At 36.1% G+C, this 21,666-nt stretch overlaps 1 protein-coding gene across 8 annotated transcripts in view; it reads left to right on the top strand.

The window, feature by feature from the left end:
- The window catches only part of Myo9a (myosin IXA), a 173,139-nt gene that overhangs the window by 54,054 nt on the left and 97,419 nt on the right, over positions 1-21,666 (top strand). For all 8 annotated transcript variants that reach the window (XM_076925466.1, XM_076925467.1, XM_076925465.1 and 5 more), the window contains 7 exons: positions 1,591-1,688; positions 4,370-4,496; positions 8,450-8,539; positions 10,960-11,076; positions 12,767-12,901; positions 17,806-17,927; positions 20,339-20,480. In XM_076925466.1, coding sequence (XP_076781581.1) covers positions 1,591-1,688; positions 4,370-4,496; positions 8,450-8,539; positions 10,960-11,076; positions 12,767-12,901; positions 17,806-17,927; positions 20,339-20,480 — 831 coding nt within the window. The remainder of the gene's footprint in view (positions 1-1,590; positions 1,689-4,369; positions 4,497-8,449; positions 8,540-10,959; positions 11,077-12,766; positions 12,902-17,805; positions 17,928-20,338; positions 20,481-21,666) is intronic.

Below are 21,666 nucleotides of genomic sequence, written 5' to 3'. Positions count from 1 at the left end.
AAGTTTCTACAGTTGTAGGGTTCCATATGACATTTCAAAGGGCTTTCGGTGTAGTTGTTCATTGCCATATTCTCTTCTTTACCCTGGCCTCTTGTTTACCTCCCCATTTAATCCTTCTCTTCTAGTTTCCTTGTTAACTCCTTGTAACATTATACTCTGTTTTCCCTTACTTGGAAGATTGTCCTTCCCTCCTGATCATTACTAGGTACCCAAATTCTGAGGTTATTCTAAACATGTGTCTAAATCTTAAAAGTAGAATCCACATATAAGTATGTATGCATTATTTGTTTAAAAACAACAAAGCACAAATAAACAAGACTTTATTGCAGGCCAAAGAAAATTACTTAACTTTCGAAGTGTGAATGTGCACCTTTCCACATGGAAAATTAAACTCAAATCTTGAGTTGTAGACTTTATTTCAAGATGAATCATGAAATCATAATAGCTAGTTATAGATGTCTCTACATATGTGTGGATGTCCATGTTTGTGTGTGCCACAGTGCACATGCCACTGTGTAGGAGTGGAGTCAAAGAACAGTTGTGGAGCTAGTTCTTCCATTTCACTTCGTGTGTCCTGGTGATCAAACGTGGAGCATCAGGCTGCTCACTAGGGGCCTTTAGCCTGTAGAGTCATTATGCCAGCTAGAGTTATTTTTTAAAAAATATTTATCATTATTTTATGTATGTTTGATGTGTGTATGTGGCGTTTTTTTTGAAGTCATCAGTTTTTACTTTTATGTGGTTTCTGGGGATTGATTTCAGGTTTGTCAGGCTTGAATAAGTGTTTTCCTGTTGAATTATCTTGCCATCCCATTACAAGTAAAAACTACTTATTTTTTATTTTATTTATGTGTATATGTGTCTGTTTGTTTATGTGAATCTGTACCAAATGTATGCCTGTGCCTGTGAAGGCCAGAAAGGGGCATCAGATACCTTGGAACTGGAGTTCCAGGTGATTGTTAGACACCCACTGTCAGTAAAACTAACTAACTTGCATCTTCTGGAAAAACAGCAAGTTTTCTTAAGTGATCTTTCCAGTCCCTGAATAACTTTTTATTGATTCATGTGACGTGGTTTTTTAGGGGTCTTCTATTTTGACATAATGCTCCCCCTCTATGATCATTGTGTGTGTTTATTTATTTTTGCTATTCTTATTTTTTCTTTATATACCTACTATAACACCAACTGGTTTATATTATATATAATCTAGGCTTTACTTCTCAACCTTATACTATCCTAATTTTTATGTGTGTGTGTGTTTAATTCAAGACCTTACATATGATACTCTTTGGTGCTATTAAAATCAAACTTTGTATCCACATATTTTATAAATACTGCTGGCTTTTTAACTTGTCCCTTTTGATATCCTGTGCTGGTTATTGTTAAGGGAAGATAAAAGGTACTATTAATATTTGGTAGGTATGTTTACTTTATCTCTACTCAGAAAAGAGGTTTAATGGGTCTAGTTATATTTAAATATTAGTTTTACTTTGCATTTACACAGGATTCTCCTTAAATTAATGAGTATCTTACATTATTTTTAACAAGTAAACTTGATATATATTTTCTTACACCCCTTGTCTTAAGCAGGATTGCTTCACAGTGGAGGGAGAAGATTTGAGACATGATTTTGAACGCTTACAATTGGCCATGGAAATGGTAGGATTTCTTCCCAAGACACGAAGACAGTGAGTTTTAAAATTTTTATTCATTTACTGTATGTAGTTTTATTATTTCTAGTGGTAAACAAAACATGACGTGTCTTTAAGAGATTTCCATCTTAGTTCTTTTAAAAACATTTTTTATTCTTTGAGAATTTCATACATGTATACGTCTTTTATTATGTAGTCTTTAGCTTCCTCGTCTTTCTTTTCCTTCTTCTGTAACCCAATGAATAGAATTAGTATTGCTTGCATAAGCATGGAGCCTACCTGCAGTCACATCTATGAAGAAAAATAACTTCCTCTATCTCAGTAGCCACCAATTGCCAGTAACTCCTCTGCTAGGAGGGAGTCTTCTGAATACTTCCCTTAGCCATGCTGAGATTATTCACTGGCTTGATTTTGGTCAAGTCTTTTGCAGGTTTCCATAGAGTTGGTAAGTTCAGTGACCATGTAATGTTCAGAAGACAGCATCTTGAAGCACTCCTCTCCATTCTTTGGCTCTTGACCCTGCCTTTTGTGGTGTATTCTGAGCATTGTGGGATTTATACACAAGTCTCTCTAAGGCAGTACTCAATACTCACATATTCTTAACACTTTGACTAATTATGAGTCTCTGCATTGACTGCCCACTGCAAAAAGAATCTTCTTTGACTGTGGTTGAGAGCAGCACTAATCTATGGGTATAACATATATTTAGTAGGCAGTTTGACAGAAAGACTTTAGCAAAATAATGGTAGTGTGTTCTGCGCCCCTTTTCGAGTCCCCTTCACCCACGAAAGAGACACGTGAGGCAGTGTTCGGATAGTTACTACAGTGAGGCTTTATTCTTGTATCAGCTGAAGCGGAAGACACCAAGCCCAGAAAAGGCACTGCTTATATGCACCCTAGAGTGGCGTGTTCACTTCTGATTGGCTGTTCACTCATCACCCCACATTACGCCCCGGGATGGGCAGTGGCTTGGCGCACTTTCGCCTCTTGCACCTGCGCAGTTTAGTTGTTTACTTGTGGGAGCACCGGATGCCAGCGCCATCTTGTAATGGTGAATGTTATCACCGCTCGCTGCGGCTCCTAACAGTAGTGGGTCCTACTGGGGCTATGACTACTTAGTCTCCTGGGCCTTTGGCCACAGTTACAGTATTAGCCATGCATTTCTTTCTTTGGAGCAGGCCTCAGATCCATCAGAAAAATAGTTGGCTATCTTTATAAGAGTCATGCCACTTCCTTTGGTTCTTTTGAACAGTTTTATATAGATGACATCATTATTGCCTTAGTCATCCTACGGTCTGAGTGTCCTCCTGCTCCCTATTTCACTATATAATCTTTGAGAAGCTAATGGAAGCTAAAATGCTTTGGTAAGATGTATGTTCATAAACATTTGCATATAATTTGAGGATTCATAAAGCTTCTTGAAGCTGTATATAGACATAACTTAAAACCTACTATTTTTTATTACAGCTTTTAATTTTCTATATCAGTGATTGTTAGTGTTAGGTTATACTTGTCTATATGTAATATGTAATATTACATGCATATTTGCTTTTATTTTAAAATTTCTTGTTCTGTGACTGTAGCTCCATGATAAAAGTGCTTGCCTTCCATACACAAGACAGTGGACTCAATCCCTGGCAGCAACACCTTCAAAAATCAAAACACAACAGAAAAACCACAGAGTTTTTATACATGGTAATATAGGCAGAATGAAAATGTAAAAACTTTTGATACGGCTGAAAAGATGGTTTCTTTCATGAAGTTCTTGCTATGGAAACATGAGAGACGGAGTTCAGATTCTCAGAACCCACATTAGAGAAGCCTGGGAGGCGTGATGGTCCCAGTGGGTAGGGAGCAGCTGGACAATCAGGCTAGCCAAAATGGCAAGCTCTTTTAGCAAGAGACCTTACCTCAATGTATGCCTCAAGAAGTAGAGACATTTTTCTATTCACACCTGTGAATTAGAGATGGCTCAGAAATTAACCCTGGCTGCTCTTCAATTCCCAATACCCATATGACCCCTCAGCACCATTTTAACTTCAGTTCCAGGGGATCTGCTGTCCTCTTCTGGCCTTTGTAGGCACTACATGAATGTGTTACACAGATACGTTTGTAGGCACATACATAAAATAATAAAAACTTAGATAAAAGACACCTGATATCTCATTTGGGCCTCCACATGTATTTATGTGCATATGCACTCTATGTGTGCTCACACTTACATGTGTACAGGACAGTACAGCAACATACATATACCAAAACCCATTTATTTTAGAAAATGAAGTAATTTATATTTAAGAAACTGTTTAAAATTAAAGGTACAACCTTGTCTTTTAGCAGAGGAATACTTTTTTTCATAACTTTTATCTGTTTAATTTTGGAGACAGGGTTTTATTATTATATATTGTTTAGACTGCTTTAAAGATCTGAGTGTAAAGGCCTGTCTTAGCCTTCAAGTAACTCAAACTACAGACAGACACTTTTGTATTTAGCTGTTTTTAGAACTGTTTTTGAAGTGTGTGTGGGATTCATGTTACATGTAATTTGTTTAATACTTAACATACAGTTTAAATGATAAAATTTAATTAAAATTACTATCCTTTTGTGAAAATTAAATACTTCATAGTTTGTACAGATGAATTTGTTTTGGATTTTTGAGTGAAATGAACTTTGAGAATGAAAATTGCAAACTTTAATCTGTGTTTTTATTTTCATAGGATTTTCTCTCTTCTCTCAGCAATACTACATTTGGGTAATATCTCATATAAAAAGAAGACCTATCGGGATGATTCTATTGATATCTGTAATCCTGAAGTACTGCCCATTGTCTCAGAATTATTAGAAGTGAGTCATTCATTTTTAATCCTTATTTTAGATACTGGGTAATGTCTTATTTTTATTTTAAATGTCCCGCTTGTAAGTGGGTTTATTTAGTTAAAAATGAATTTATTTGATACTATTTTAAAATAGTGATTTCAGAAGTTGGAATCCCTTACTTTACCTGTGAGTGTTCCAGGATCCTTAAGTCTGTCTTTCTTCCTTGCCTTCACTTGTTCCCAATATAGATAATCCCTCAGTTTTTTATTAGGATGACTATTTCCACTCATCATTGCATAATGTCTTGGGCACATGCCAGTGTTGTTCTTTCCAGGTGAGATTTTTCAGTAAAATTGTGGTTAGATGATTTTATTTGAAGATAGGTATCTTGGTGAATACATCGAAGAGGTGCAACTCTCAAATGTCTTTGTTAAGTGGCATGAGGAGGACTTAAATGTCAGGCCCTAGGCTTCTTTGTACATCAGGCTCCTTTCCACTGTTCTGAGTTACGGTGTCTTGTAATTTCCATCAACCTTCCATCTTACCAGATTTACCACATCAGATTAGTGTTGTTCTTTTAGGCTGTCTCATCTGACAGATCAAGACAATATATGAGTTTATTTTAACTGTGTATGTACAAAAAAACCTTTCATATGTACTCATTTGTATCTGTATAAAACTAATGACTTCATACCCATATCTGTAAATTCATTTTTCATACTATTGTTCAAGTTTTTTTCTTACGTGTGTGTAAACTTCCACTCCAACAGGGAGAAACCTTTCTTTTCACTCTCTATCACCCAGATACTTCTCATCAACAGGATTCATTTTATAACCATATCGAATTAACACCGGTTTTCTTGTGGAAAATGATTGTAAACTAGAAGCCAATTTTTACAGGGGTTCCTTCTGGCCTTAGTTGTGGTGTGCATTTGTTTTCAGTGTTGCTTCGCTCTCCATCTTTTCTTCCTCTTCCGTTGAGATTGTTTCATATATTTGTTATGTAGCTAGAGTGTCTCATCATGGCCTATACTCCTTCTGGAATCCCTTGCTGCCTTAAGTAAGTTTTTAAAATTTGTATACAGTAGGTCCTACTTTTTGTCCTGAATGGGTTTTGACAAATGTATGAACTCATGTACCTACTATCACAGCCTTATACTAAATCTTTTCACTGCTCTAGAACTCCTTTTTATGTTAATTTCTGATTTTTACATGTAATATAATTATAATTATGGAGTTATTAGTATTTCTGGAATGACTTACTTGGTAGCATGCATTTTTTTTTTTGTTTCTCTGTATAGCTCTGGCTGGCTTCGAACTCAGAAATCTGCCTGCCCCTGCCTCCCAAGTGCTGGGATTAAAGGTGTGTGCCTTTAATGACGGTAGCATGCATTTAAGATGCATCCTTTTAGACCAGGAGTGGTGGTGGTGGTGGTGGTGGTGGTGGTGGTGGTGGTGGTGGTGGCGGCGGTGGCAGAACATGCATGCTGTTAATCCCAGCACTTGGTAGGCAGAGGCAGGTGGATCTCTGAGTTCAATGCCAGCTTGTTCTACCTAGTAAGTTCCAGGACAGCCAGGACTACATAAAGAGACCTTGTCTCAAAAACAAACAAACAAACAAAACCACCATTCTTTTACTTCTGGGTAATACTTATATTGTGTGTGTTTGTATTACAGTTGTTAATCTACTTATGAATCTCACTTGTTTCTGGTTTGGGGCAGTTAGGAATAGCTTGATGTGTTTTTTTTTTATTATTTGAAATTTCAAATAATACCTTTCAAATCTTGGTTCATATGTTCCTTTATTATGAATAGTTCTAGTTACTTGTCCTTGCCATAATTTAGGTTAGTTTTTAGAGAAAATGATTTATTATTTACTAGTATGTGTCCATTATAATGCTACAGTGCCAGTTGAGAGCATTGGATGCCTCGTTTTCATATCCTTAACTGCAGTGTTTATTTTTCTTTATCTATGACTGGTCATTGCTTATTATCTTTAATAGGATGATACTGTGATAGACAGGCTGGGAAAAAGGAGCACCTTTAATTGGAGCTAGATGCACTCATTGGAACAAATTCCTACCAACATGTAGACTGTTGTATCTGTATCTAAAGGCTATAATTTTGATGCTCATAGATTAGATTTCAGTCATGCATTTCAGGTACTATTATAGTTAATCATTTAGTATTATGACAAATTAGGACTTTGTGCCTGGTGGTCCTATTTTAAACCTAGACATAACTACCAAGGATTCTATTCTTTTTGGTTTTTTTTTTTAAGGCACAGATTAAAATTTATTTTAGTACTATCAATATGTATTTATATATTTTAATTATCATTAATCTTTTTTTTAACAGTCCAGTCATTATATTCCTCCCAGTCCACCCTCAACAGTTCCTCAGTCCATTCCTCCTTCCCTGTCTCCAAGAAGATTGTCACCCTCAACCCCACCCCTGTAGACCTCCCCACTCCTTGGGGCCTCAAGTCTCTTGAGGGTTTTTTGTTTGTTTGTTTTTGTCAGATATTAGTTAACAGAGGTTCAGGGAACTTTTTACAAGAAAAATTTGGGGGTTGGGAAATGACTCAGCTGGTAAGGTGCCTATTATACAAGCATGAGTACCTGAGTGTAGATACACATACTCAAGTAAAAGCTGGTTTTGTTATGAATCTAGTATAACCCTAGCACTGGGAAGGTAAACGTGAGGGAGGATGGCAGGAAAGGCAAACACCCCGAGCTTACTGGACAGTTAGTATAGTCAGCCAGTCAGTGAGCTCTGGTTCCATAAGAGACCTTGCCTGAAAAAATAAGGAAGAATCAGTCATAGTGGCCATGTTTTAAATCCCAGTACTCAGGAAGAAGAGGCAGATAGATCTTTTGTGAGTTCTGGGTCAACCTGGTCTACATAGTTAGTTCCAGAACAGCCAGGGCTACATAGAGACATCTTGTCTCAGAAAACATAAAAGCAAAACAAAACAAAATATAATAGGCAGAAATAAACAAATACCTGACATTGATTCCTGACTTCTACCCACATCCCTCACACACACAACAAAGGTTCTGTACTGAAAATTAGTTTATTTTATATGTGTAAGCATTTTGGTTGTATGTATGTATGTGTATCACATGTGTGCCTGATCAGCCAAGAAGTTTACAAGAAGATGTCAAGTTTCTTGGAACTGGAGTTAAGATGTTTGTGAGCCACCACATAGCTAATCAGAACTGAAACATGATTCTCTGCAAGAACAAGTTGTCTTAACCACTGAGCTATGTATGTAGTTTTCCCCTCCCCCCTTTTTATTTTTTAAATAATTCAGTCAGATGTTGATGGTATATGCCTGGAACCTCAGCACTCAGAAGGTTCACTATGAGTTTGAAACTAGTCTGGGCTACTAAGTGAACCCCTGTCATAAACAAACAGGATACTATTGACTTCTGGGGTAAGAGTAAAAACAAAGAGTCATCTTTATCTCAAAGTTTAATACTCATGTATACAAATACTTTTCTGGAGCATAAGTACTCACTAGGAGTATTCCACAAATTTAAGGAGTGCTCTTGTCCTTTAGTTTCTTATCTGTATTTTTCTTCTTTAGCTTGTGAAGTCTAGAAAAGCATGTGTGTAGATGCGTGCGTGCGTGCGTGCGTGTGTCTGTGTCTGTGTCTGTCTGTGTCTGTGTCTATGATGTCTGTCTGTAATGCTGGTGAGAACTCATGACCTTTTACATGCTAGAAAAACTCTCTAGAGTTAAACACTCACTTGGAAGCATACATTGAAAATAATCTGTTTGTTAACTTTATTCTATTTTAGGTGGAGGAATTATGGTTAGTGGTATGCTTAAATTTCACTTTAGTCATTATTAAGATTGCCTATGTATTTTCTTTGCATTTCTTTATATTCATTGCATATTTCTGACTTTCATTAAAGTATGTTCATTCACTCTCATAAATCTTACATATTGAATATGCCATTCTGCTTTCTAGGTTAAAGAAGAGATGCTATTTGAAGCATTAGTTACAAGGAAGACAGTGACAGTGGGAGAAAAACTTATTTTACCATATAAACTGGCAGAGGTATGATTTTCTTGTGCTTAAAAGTATTTTGACTATTCTAGAATAAAGGGTTTATAGGGTTTTTTTTCCTTTCCTCTTTTGAAGTGAAGATGACATAAGGTAAAATGTATTAATTGAAATATTTTCTAGGAAAAACTATGAATTTTCCATACATTTGGAACCTTAAAATTTCAGTGTGGTTTTATGTTTGCTTATATATTAAAATGTAATAAGACAAAACAAAACTTGTCACATCAAACTTGGGACAGCAGAAGGAAAAGAGCCTAAGAAGAGGTATAAAAATCAGAGGCCTCACTCATTTGCATACTCAAGAATCCAGTAAAAACACAAAACTGAAGCCATAGAGACCTGGTGCAGGGCCCTGCGTGTGCTGCTTCAGTGTCTCGAGTTCATGTCAGCTTAGCTCATCCTGATTTGGAAGACCTTGCTTTCTTCTTTCCCATGGGCTCTTACAGTATTTCTGCCTCCTCTTCCAAAGGGAGGGGTTTGATGAAGATTTCCAGTTTAGGGCTGAGATTCCAAGGTCTCTCACACTGTGTCTGGCTGTGGGTTTCTGTATTTATTTTTATCTGCTGCAGAAGGAAGCAGATGATGATGGCTGAATAAGGCACTGATCTATGAGTGTAGCAGAATATCATTAGGAGTCATTTTATCAGTGTTTTATTTTTTTAAGAGTAGTATATTTGTTTTTACCCTAGGTTCCTGGACATTCTAGCCTCTGGTTCTTGGCCACTCATTCAGGGTTAGGTGTGGGTTCCATCTTGTGGAGTAGGTCTTACGTCAAATCAGTATTCGTTGATTATTCCCACAAGCTTTGTGCCACCATTGCCCTACCGTATCGCAGGCAGGATAGCAGTGTAGATCAAAGGGTTTGTGGCTAGTTTGGCGTTTATGGTTCTCCTTTGGTAATGTGCAGAGTACCTTCCTGTACCAGAGACTTGGCGTGGTTTTAAGTAGTAAGCTTTCATTTTTCCCTCAAGGTTCTTTGATAAAAAAGATTTATTAATTTATGTGTATGAGTGTTTTGTCTGCATTTATATCTTAGTAACATATGTGTGCAGTGTCTATGGAGGACATAGTTAGAAACATGTGTGAGCTGCCTCGTAGGTGCTGGGAACTGAACCCAGGTCCTCTAGAAGAGGAGTCAGTGCTCTTAACTGCTGAGCAGTCTTTCCAGCCCCTCTTCAAGGATTTTAATTTTTGTTTATCTTTCCATTCCATTGAACTCTGGATCTGGTATATATTAGATAAGTATTCTACTACAGAACTAAATCCTCAGCCCTTCTTAATTATTCTATTTCATTTTAATATTGTAGGGCAAACAAATGATGGATAGAATTATAAATGAGAGCAATATTTCATCTCAGTGATTATTTCTTCTTTATTATTTTTTCTTCAGTCATTTGCTGCTCATCATATTTTGCCTTCTTTCCTTTTTTTTTTTAATTGCTGGCCAGTCTTTTAAAGTTTATTTTACATCCTTTTTGTTTCTTTCTCTTTTTTTTTTCTGAAAACAAAAAACAAAAACAAAAAAATAACCCCAAACCCATGGTGGGAACAAAGCTATCTGTGGCAGCTAAGAAGCAGTGCACACCACAAGAAAAGACTAGGGCAAGCTATAATCCCCAAGACACACTCCAGTCTTGGGGTGACTTCCTCCATTCAGTCACCTTTTATAGTTCTTGCACTTCTCACAAATCCAGCAGTGGAATTAATTATTGATTCCATTAGAGTTCCTATAATATGATCTCTGTAAATGCCCTTGTAGACACACACAGAGGTGTAAATTTCTAACCTCTTAGTCATCTTAAGTCCAGTCAAGTTAGTAGTCAGTATTAACTGACACAAGGAAGGAAACATACACAGCATGTCAGTAGCAAATAGTATATTTGAGGTCCATTTTAGTCACTGAAGGTAAGGTGAGTTCAGAAGCTATACTAATAAAGGAAACAACAAATGCCATTTGATATGATCAGTAGGACTGAGTAACAACTTAAATAATGGGAGATAGGATAGAAATGGAAATGGTAGGCCAGACTGCATTACATAGGGACTGACTAGAAAGTATAGCATAAGGTAGCATTACAGGGTTATAAATATAGACTAATTTGGTATATGTGGGTTCCTTTATTTTAAATTTTAAGATTTATTTATATATATGAATACTCATATATATATATATTTCATATATATATATGAATATTGTACTACTGTCATGACTACAAGGCAGAAGAGGGCATTGGATCTCATTATAGATGGTTGTGAGCTACCATGTGATTGCTGGGAATTGAACTCAGGACCTCTGGAAGAGGTCTTAACCAGCTCTCAACCTCTGAGCTATCTCTTTAGCCTCCGTTATTGTATTTTAGTGAAATTATTACCATTCCACTTTGCACTCATAATTCTCTTGTGTTTTATAGGCTGTGACGGTGAGAAACTCCATGGCTAAGTCTTTATATAGTGCTCTGTTTGACTGGATAGTGTTTCGTATTAATCATGCACTCCTGAATAGTAAAGATTTGGAACAAGATACCAAGGTAAAGATGTGTTTTATTATATTTTACCTGAAGAGTGCTTAATAAACTGGTGAGTACTTGAACTTTTAAGGGATAGAATTATGTAGAGTTGTGTCAACTTACTTATTTCTCTATTCAGGTTAACCATTTTGTATGTCTGTCTACACCAGTTCTCTATGTATTTACATGCTATGAACATTATATACAGAATTGGATATTAAAAGTAGAAATAGAAGCAGAATCAGATTTTGTATTGTTTCAGTGTTTGCTTTCTATATAAAAATCTTTTCAAATAGATTTATGTAAAAATACATTTTAACATAAGATTTCTTGGACTATATCATTATATATTTTTAATAATTGTGTAATACTAGCTGGGAATGGTGGCTCATACCTTTAATCTTTGTACTTGGGAGACAGTGGCAGATGGATCTCTGGGTTTGAGGCCAGCCAGCAGGTCAACTGACAAAGTTCTAAGATAGTGAGGGCTACACAGAGAAATCCTGTCTGAGGTGTGTGTGTGTGTGTGTGTGTGTGTGTGTGTAATTTTAATACTTAGTGTGATTTGTACCTTAGATGATCTAATGAAAGAAACTGTCCTTCTGTCACCTTTGTTGCCCTTCTTTTTGGGAGTGAAAGCCAAACACTTGTCATATTTTCCTTAATCTTGTTTCTTCTTTTTATTATATATTTATATCTAGGTTGTATTTTATTTTTCTACGTTTTCTTTTTTAGGAGCTATTGTGAACATTTTGGAGATTTAGTTTGATGTATACTGTTTTCTCTCATAGTTACTTTTAAAATATTTATTCATGCTTTAAGTTTTTATCATCTATTCTGTCATTCTTTTATCATCTTTTACTTATTCATTTACTTATGTAAGAAGGATTCTTCTAGCCCAAGTTTGCAAACTATTTAGTATTAATATTTTTAGAATTTATTTATTTATTAACAATTATTTATTTATTATATATAAGTACACTGTAGCTGTCTTTAGACACACCAGAAGGGGGCATCAGATCCCATTACAGATGGTTGTGAGCCACCATGTGGTTGCTGGGATTTCAACTCAGGACCTCTGGAAGAGCAGTCAGCGCTCTTAACCCCTGAGCCATCTCTCCAGCCCGAATTGATTTATTTTTAAATTGGAACTTTTGTTTGGGTTTTTTGTTTGTTTGTTTGTTTGTTTTTTGTTAATTTTTGAAACAGGGTCTCTCTACATAGCCTTGGATGTCCTGGAGCTCACTATGTAGGCCTGACTATAGTTAATATTTCTAAACTTACATTTTTTTAGTTACATGTGCTTGCATGCGCCTGTACTTGTGTGTGCTTGTGTGTGTGTGTGCGTGTGTGTGTGTACTCAGTGCCCACAAAGGCCAGAGGCATCAGATTCCCTGAAGCTGTAGTCACTATGATTTTTTTAGTCATCTGATGTAGGTGCAGGGAAACGAATGTGGGTCCTTTGCAAAAGCAGTATGTTCTCTTAATCACTGAGCCATCTCTCTAGCCCCTAAATATGCTTCCAAAATTGGAATGAAGTATATTTTCCTCTTACAGTGGTTTTATCTGGTGATTTACGTCAGTGATTAACAGATTGCTGTATATTTTATTTGAATACTGGACAGAACCAGAACTGTTGCAGGAAGGAGTATTTTATTACTTGTAAGTAAATTTGAAACTTGTTTTTGATTAAATTTCTCTTGTTTTACAGACTTTGTCCATTGGTGTTCTTGATATTTTTGGGTTTGAAGATTATGAAAACAATAGTTTTGAACAGTTCTGTATTAACTTTGCTAATGAACGCTTACAGCACTACTTTAATCAGCATATCTTTAAGTTGGAGCAAGTAAGTTATCTAAATATATAGTTACCCTCCTGCTTACACTTTTGAATCAATTTCATAACTGTTTTCTAGCCTGCGTTTTTTTTCAGACGGTGTGGTGGTCACTATAAGGAAATGACAAATCAGAGCAGAGTTTTTCAGCTATGTTATACAGAATTTCTTTTTTTTAATAGTTGCCAGATGCATCTGTTAATTTGTGTTTGTTGACATGTATCTTTGGATGAATCATGCATCCTTTTTAATGGTATTGTATTTTTGTTGCTATTGAGTGTGGTCACTTACTATCTTTAATATTTATTTAACTGCTTTGGTCTCCACTTTTTATATGAGATCAAAGAGTCTTGAGAAGCAGAGTGTGGACACAAAGGTGTTTTCTGGGGCTGGAGATCTAGTTCAGCAATTTAGAGCACTTGTTTCTCTTGCTGATGACCTGGGTTCAGTTCTTAGCACCCACATGCTGCCTCATGATCATCTGTAATTTCAGTTCCAAGGGATCTAACACCCTTTTCTAACTTCTCTGGGCACCAGGCATACATGTGGTACACATAAATACATGCTGGCAAAACATTCATACACCTAAAATAAATCTAAAAAGTAAAAATAAATCATGAAAACCACAAAGGCATTTTTTTGTGAGAATCTTAAGATTGATGACTAATTAGTTTTTATTACAATCATTAGGGAGAAAAGGACCCAAAAGATACGGGGTTTTTCTCCAGATTTTGTTTGAAATCAGTTTTAGACCCAGTTTATAACCCATAATTTCAGTTTATATAGAAATGACTGAGGCAACTATAATAAGATTTATCACAATCAACTTAAAAGAAATGTTAACCAATGGAAAGTGAATGCAAAATCCAACATAATTAGTTGGCCTACTGAATAATTTAAAAGAAATTTCTACCAGGTAGCTTCTACAAAGTATAATGATATGTATATAAATGCTATAATAAAGTTTATTGCTCTGTATGCTAACTTAAAAATTAAAATTTATTTGTGTGTCTGTGTGTGTGTGTGCACACATGTATGAGTACAGGCATGTCCTGTGGCACACAGGTGGAGGTCAGAGGAAAACCTTGTGGATTCATGGATTCAGTTCTCCTCTTCTACCTTTATGTGTGTTGTAGGGATTGATCTCAGATCATGAAGAGTGTGGCAAGTACCCTTTACTGAACCATCTTTCTGACTGGTTTTATTGCTGTTTGTTTTGTCTTTTTCTAAAGGGTTGTTATGTGAGAGGTTTTAGGGTTGGCTACTTTGATGAATACTTAAAGTATTCAATATAATTGAAGTTTTAGAAATAATATTTATTAATTTATGTGTGTGTGTGTGTTTGTGTTTGTAGTGTGTGCATACTGGGATGAATGTATGAAAGTCAGAGGACAATGTGGAGATTCTTTCTCTGGGTCCAACTTAGGCTAGTTGAAATAGTCTCAGTGATTGGTTCACAATCATGTGGAATAAACGACAAACTGAAAAGTGTCTGGTACTTGAAAATACGTTTGCATTTTTAATGTTGCCCATTTCTTTCCTTTACATGCTCTGAATTATCCTTACCATCATTGATTTATTACTAAATTGAATGACAATTACATATGTCAGGCATTGTGGTAAGCACTGAAAACAAAGTTTGGAGCCTAGGAATCTTACTGAGGAGTTTGTACCTAGCAGTTTTTTTTATGGCATGTTGGTGGTGTCAGACTAACCTTGTCTTTGAGGATATTCATCCTCACCGCACTTCACTCCACATCCTAATGAAAACCCAAACAAAAAACTAAAAAGATTGAACTTTAAGGCTTGGTTTACCTTCTGATAAGTGAAAACCTAGGCATGTACAGAACTAACCTGTATAGGGGAGCCCAGTATTTGAAGGTTGCTTTCTTTCTAAAAACGCTTCCCTGTTTGGGTAAAAGGTTGCCAAGCCAGTGATAAGGGTTCAAAGAGCAAAGTAGAATTTTCTGCAAAGTGGAAACCCATGGTCACTGTTAACTTCAGGCTTAGTGCACCCAGAGGGTATGGTACCTATTAGGAATAAAACAAGTGAGAGAGAGCTATAACATCCTAGAAACTGAGGCTATTTAAGATGTTTCCACCCCAGAGTAGGTCAGAACAGTAGGACTTGAGTATTTTTAGCCATCTTCTGATTCAGTCTTTTTTACAGGAAAAGACCACTTTATTGCCACAATTATCTCTATTTAGTTTAAAAAAATCAAAACAGAAAAACATGGAAGTTAGTAGGATAAGCATCACAGTACATAGTAACAAGGGTGGGGTGGAGGGGACTGTCAAGATGAGGGCCTTAATAGACAGAATCTTCATGAATGGTTCCGCTGGGCAGTGGTGGCAAATGCTTCTTATCCCAGCACTTGGGAGGCAGAGGGAGGCAGATCCCTGAGGAGGAGCATCAATTATGATTAACCACTAAACAAGCCAGCCTTGAGTTCAGATCAAGTTGCAGGAGAGCGGGACAGCCAGGGCTACATAGAGAAACCCTGTCCTGCAAAAACAATAAACAAATAAATAAACATAAATAATAAAAATAAAGTAAATATAGTTTTAAGAAAAAAATTTTTTTAGTAAGTTTAAAGTTTTTTGTGTTTTTTTTTTTTGTTGTTTGTTTGTTTGTTTGTTTGTTTGTTTTTTGAGACAGGGTTTCTCTGTGTAGCCCTGGCTGTCCTGGAACTCACTCTGTAGACCAGGCTGGCCTCAAACTCAGAAATCTGCCTGCCTCTGCCTCCCAAGTGCTGGGATTAAAGATGTGCGCCACCACTGCTCAGCTGAAGTGTAAAGTTTTTAATTTCTTTGTATTACATGCATATGTTTGCATGCTCGCTTGTTTTTATGTGTACCACATGTATGCTGGTGTTTGAGGAGGCCAGAAGAGGGAGTCATATCCTGGAACTTTAGTTACTACAGGTAGTTCCCAACTACCCAGCTCACATCTCTCTGCAAGAGCAGCAAGTACACTTAACCACTAAGCTTATTCCAACCACATCAAAAAAAATTTTTATATTAGAGCAATGTATTTATTCTAAACTTTCTTTTAAAAAGTTTTAAAATTTTTTCTAATCTAGGGGAAATTAAGACTACACACTTTTGGGGTCAGAGAGAGGGTACAGTGAAAAGAACACTGGCTGTTCTTCCAGAGGACCAGGTGCAATTCCTAGCACCCACAAGGCAGCTCAGAGCTGTCTGTACTTTAGCTTCTGGGGAGTCAGCATCCACTCTCTGTTCTCTTCTGACCTACACAGGCACTAGGCATACATATGATGCACAGACAAATGTGATATTCAGACATAACAGCTATGTATATTAAATAAAAATTTTAAGAGAAATACAAGGTGTCTCTTTGAAGATTCCTTAATGATACAAGTTTAGAAAGCCAACATTAGCAGACATTTAAAGACAGTAGATGGACCCGTGACTACAGAGTTTAATGAGGATGTTTTTGGTATCTGCTATGAGCTTAGTATGTACTTTGGTTTAAGAGTGACACTCCTCAGAACCTCTTCTCACAGATGCCTAGCAAAGGTGAAACAGGGAAACTAAGTTGGCTTAGTGGATATTCTACACCTTCTTAGTTTTGTTCATGGTCCTCCATACCATGATATGAGGTGATAGAGAGGTCGTCTAGGTTATTACTATTTTTGAACCTTCTGTAGATGCCCAGTCGACTTGCAGAATGTTGCTAAAAGTATTGCTACTGTCCCTGCTGCTACTAGGAACTCCTGGGTACCATTTCTCCAGCATGCTTTTACCTTACTGTTTTCACCTGGAGCAAAAGTTGTGTGGATACCAGGGCACTCAGTCTATCTCTACAGATGTGACAGGCTCAGTCCCTATGTGACCATCTTGATGTCAACAGGACCCATGAGAAGCTAGTTCCACATATATGACAAATTCTCTCCAACCCCCACTCAGTGAGGTTAAAGGAAACACCCATTCAGTATCATTCTGTGACTATCTGGTATGGTTAAAAGTGTAGCAGGAACTTCTCAGTAGAAAGAAATTTTGGATTTGCCTCCTGCTGTTTTTAAGACTTTGTAGGAATAAGGCCAGAGTTTTAGCCTGGACTCATGCTGTGTCTACTTGGGTGTGGTAAAAATATTATAATAAAATAGATGGATAGGGGTGGATTATTAAATCAATATGCCATAATCTTACATTGGTAGAGACCTTCATATTTTAATGCAAAATTAAAGCTATATTTTCTTATATTGGTACGGAATTTTGTATATCAATAGAGGCTTAAGGTTTTCATTGGCATAAATCTTTGTATATTGATTTGTATGTAGAGAGATGGTCTTCAAAAGTCACAGAGATCCACAAAGTATGGTATTTAATATAAGTTCATTATTAACAGATCTTTTGACTCTGAGACATGTTTGCTCCTGACAATAATTCCACTTCAGAAAAGACGATGGGCATCAATAACCTCCATATTGAGTGCTTCAATTGTGACAAGCTAGCCACTGGGCAAAAATGCCCTAATTTTATCTGCAGACACAAATAGGATAATTTTTCATGGTCATGAATTAGAAGGATTACTATTGTAAAGATAGCCATACTGTCAGAAGTGGGATGTAAATTCAGTGCAGTCATCATCATTCACTCTTAGCAGAAATAAACAGTCCTAAAATTCACAGAGAAGCGCAAAAGACCCCAAGTAGCCATAATGATCCTCACCATAAAGAATGATGCAGGAGATACTGCTATACCTGATTTCAAGTTATAGTACAGAGTCATAATAACAAAAAAGATAGTACTTGTATAGAAATAGACACGTTGATCAGTACAATAGGTTAGATAATTAAGATAAAACCACATGTAGCCACAGCTTACTTAAAACTTTGTCATATACTATTATTTTCTGAAAGATAAATAAGTTGATATTTTGTTTTTTTCAGGAGGAATATAGAACTGAAGGTATAAGTTGGCACAACATAGATTATATTGATAATACTTGTTGTATAAATCTTATTAGCAAAAAACCAACAGGACTTCTCCATCTTTTGGATGAAGAAAGCAAGTGAGTATAGTGCTTTTCAGTTTCATATTTGACTATTGTGCTTTTCGAGTGCTTCACCTTTATTTGTGACAGAGCCTCACTGTGTAACTCTGGCTGCTGCAGCCCCAGGGTAGCCTCAGACTCACAGTAGTCCTTATTCTTAGGCTCCTCCATGTTAGCTTTACAAGCATGTACCACCAACCAGCTTATATCTAAGGAAGGGTAAACATTCTGATAATGTTTCAAATTAAGGTTTTCTGTATGTGTCTGGAAAAAATAATACAGTTTTGTATAATCAATTGTGCTTTACTCTTGAACAATTTTTTTCCAGATTTCTTTTAGAAAATTTGATGTTAAATCTTTTGATATACATTTTTTTATTCTTGAGAATTTCATACATGTATGCAATGAAATATGATTACATCTACCCTTTCTTTCCCCTTTAACTACTTCCATATTACCTCCAACAGTCCAAATTTCATGTTCTGTCCTCTTCCCCCACTTTTTTTTTTGCTGGCATGGAAGATCCACTGCCTCTGCCTCCTAGGTGCTGTACTTAGGAGTGTACTTAGCTATTGTTTTGTTTTGAATATCCACTAAGTCTAAGTAATTCTGCTCAAATATGTGTGGATGTAAATCCATCCACTGGATAATGGGAAACTTAACACTGGTCACATCCTGATGCACATTTTTTTAAAAAAGACTTTTTCCCATCTCTCCCTCTTTTCTACCCCTTAGAGTCTTGTTATGTAGCCTGGTCTGCTCTTGAAGTTGAGATCTTCTTGCCCCTGCTGCCTCCTGAATGCTGGCATTACAGGGATGCAATAACTCACACAGCCTTTAAGTTGAGTTTTATTTATTTATTTACATTTTATTTGAGGGTGAAGTGTGTGTGTGTGCTGTTGTGTTTATATGGATGCCAAAGGACAACATGAAGAAAGAGTTTCTTTCACCACATGGGTCCTCGGAATCAAATGTGAAGTTTTCAGGCTTGGAAGCAGATGCCTTTCCCACTGAACTATCTTATATCTTAGCCCTTGAATTAAGTTTTATACAAGAAATATACTTGCTTTAAAAGGAATAATAATTTCAGATACATTTTCTTTTAATGGTTCTCCCTACCCCGAAAACAAAAACAACATATATTTGTGTGTGTTTTTTTAAAAAAAGATTTATTTATTTATTTATTTTATGTATATGAGTTCTCTACTCTGTGTACACCTGCATGTGACAAGAGGGCATTAGGTCACATTATAGATGGTTGTGAGCCACCATGCAGTTTCTAGGAATTGAACTCAGGACCTCACCTCTTGAGGAGCGGGTCTTAATTGCTGAGCCGTCTCCAGCCCCGTTGTCAGTGTTTGTTGAAGAACCTTGGGAGAGCCTTTTTACTTATGTCTATCCTGCTTTTCTTTAGAATTTTTTTCTCCTCTATTTCAAAGAAAGAAAAAACTATCATACTTTTAAAGTATCCTGAAGGTTGGGAAGTAAATAAATTGTTACCCACAGACAGTAAGATGAGTATCTTACTAGAAGAGCAGAGCATTCTGCATGAGTTGTAGTTTGCAGATGCTGGTTTTCCTAGGCGGGGGTTTGGAATTGCTCACTATTTCCACCTTCATTATCCATGTTTTTCTAAGTAGAATCACCACACAAAGCACTGTGTGAAGGGAATTTTATTGTGATAAATAGGCTTTGTGAATCGAAACAAGCAGGATTAGAATTGCTGATCCTAGTGTAGAGCCATGGCTTCTTCAGACAGTCAGAATTTATAATCTTGTCTAGAATGGCGTTAGAGTTTTGGAGTGAGCCTAGATGTTTTTAGGACGGGATAATATTTGAATGCAAAGGCAATGAGTTGCTAGATAAAGGCTGGGTGGCACTTGTGCCTGCCTTTAATCCCAGTACACAAGAGGCAGAGGCTGGCAGATCTCTTGAGTTAGAGGCCAGCTTGGTCTACAGAGTGAGTTTGAGAACAGCCAGGGGTATATAGAGAAAGAAACCCTTTTTTGACTAACCCAGAGAGAGAGAGAGAGAGAGAGAGAGAAAGAGGGAGAGAGGGAGAGGGAGAGAGAGAGAGAATATGAATGAATATGAATGAGAATACAAAAGCCTGTTAACATCGGTTTAATCTCTGTAAAGTGGCAGGTAATGTTTGATGCAATTAGCACTGTTATACTTAGCATTGTACTTATTTTATGGACTAGAAAACCAAGTTATGATAGATTACCTAGCTTATTTCAGGACACTGACAGAACTGGTAATATAAACTGGGATGATCTGAAGCCATTTTTTTTCTTGATTTCTATCATACATATGATTAGATACTGTAGGTAAAAACTCTCCATTAACTGTATAGTATAATGTACTTTAATTTTATGCTTTATAAAAGACTACATCTTGCTCATACTTTGTTACCTCTTTCAATTCAGCTTTCCACAGGCTACAAATCAAACATTACTTGACAAGTTTAAACATCAACATGAAGAGAATTCTTACATTGAATTTCCAGCTGTAATGGAGCCTGCTTTTATCATAAAACATTATGCTGGAAAAGTAAAATACGGAGTAAAGGTCAGTAAATTTCTTACTGAATATATGGCTTTAGAGCAGAGATATGTATTTTAAAATACAGAACATTTTTTATTCTTTGACAGTTCTATGAATGTAAACATTGTTTCCTGATCATAACTACACCCCTAACTCTTATCCCAGGTGTATCATTACTATTTCTGGCATGCTACTTTTTTTTGTAGTTTTTGGAGGCTCTGGATCTGTAGCCTTTGGAGACATTTTGTAAGGATAGAACTAGAATTGAGATTTATTTTTCAGTATATTACCATTTAGATAATGTTTCTGCTGGTTTCCTTCTGTAGATAAATCTATTAGGCCATTTTAGTGAACTTTTAAAATCTAGAACAGATAGTATCTGTGTGTCACATCACTGTTCATCCTCATAATTCACTTGTTTTCCTTCAATGATACTCAAAACAGTCTTTTAGAAGCTTCTGTTCTGAGCACCATTAGGTAGTTGTGAGCTTTCATTCTTACTAGGTATATTAATATTAACTCTTGCATGTATTTTATGTAACTGCTGAGATGGTTAACTCCTAAATCTTTTTTTTTATTATTGGATATTTTATTTATTTACAATACAGATGTAAGTCTTAAATCTTTGGAAGCTTAAACTTGCCACTTATGATACTTAGTTTTCTTTTAATGCAGTAATGAAATGATATAAAAAGTCAATGGCTTAATTGATTTTTGTTTTGTTTTCTGTTTTTGAGACAGTTTTATGTAGCTTAGAGAGTCTCAGATTTTCTGTGTAGCAGAGGATTTTCTTGAACTCCTAATTCTCCTGCCTCTCATCCTAAGTGGCTAGGATTACAGAGGTGTGTCACTATGTCTAGTTGTGGTAGAAATACTAATTAATTATTTAACCATTTACCGATTCATTTTTTTAAAGAGTTATTAAATACCATATGTCATTTCCCTGTTCAGTTTTTGTGATTATATAGTGATACACTAGACAGATTGTGTGTGTATGTATGTATATATATATATCATATGCGTATCATATATTTATTTCTAGCTATGTACTATAAATTTTTCCATGAGTTAAAGTAAGGAAGTAATTACCTTTTAATTTGTAGATTTACAAGGACTTCTTTAAAATCCTTTTATTTTAAGAGAGGAACTAAAGTAAATGTTACACTGGTGAGTTGAGATAATGAATTATAGGCTATAAAGTAAGAAAGGA

This window comes from Arvicanthis niloticus, chromosome 26 (genome assembly GCF_011762505.2).
Source record: "Arvicanthis niloticus isolate mArvNil1 chromosome 26, mArvNil1.pat.X, whole genome shotgun sequence".
NCBI lineage: Eukaryota > Metazoa > Chordata > Mammalia > Rodentia > Muridae > Arvicanthis > Arvicanthis niloticus.
This window is presented reverse-complemented; position numbering and strand designations above follow the sequence as displayed.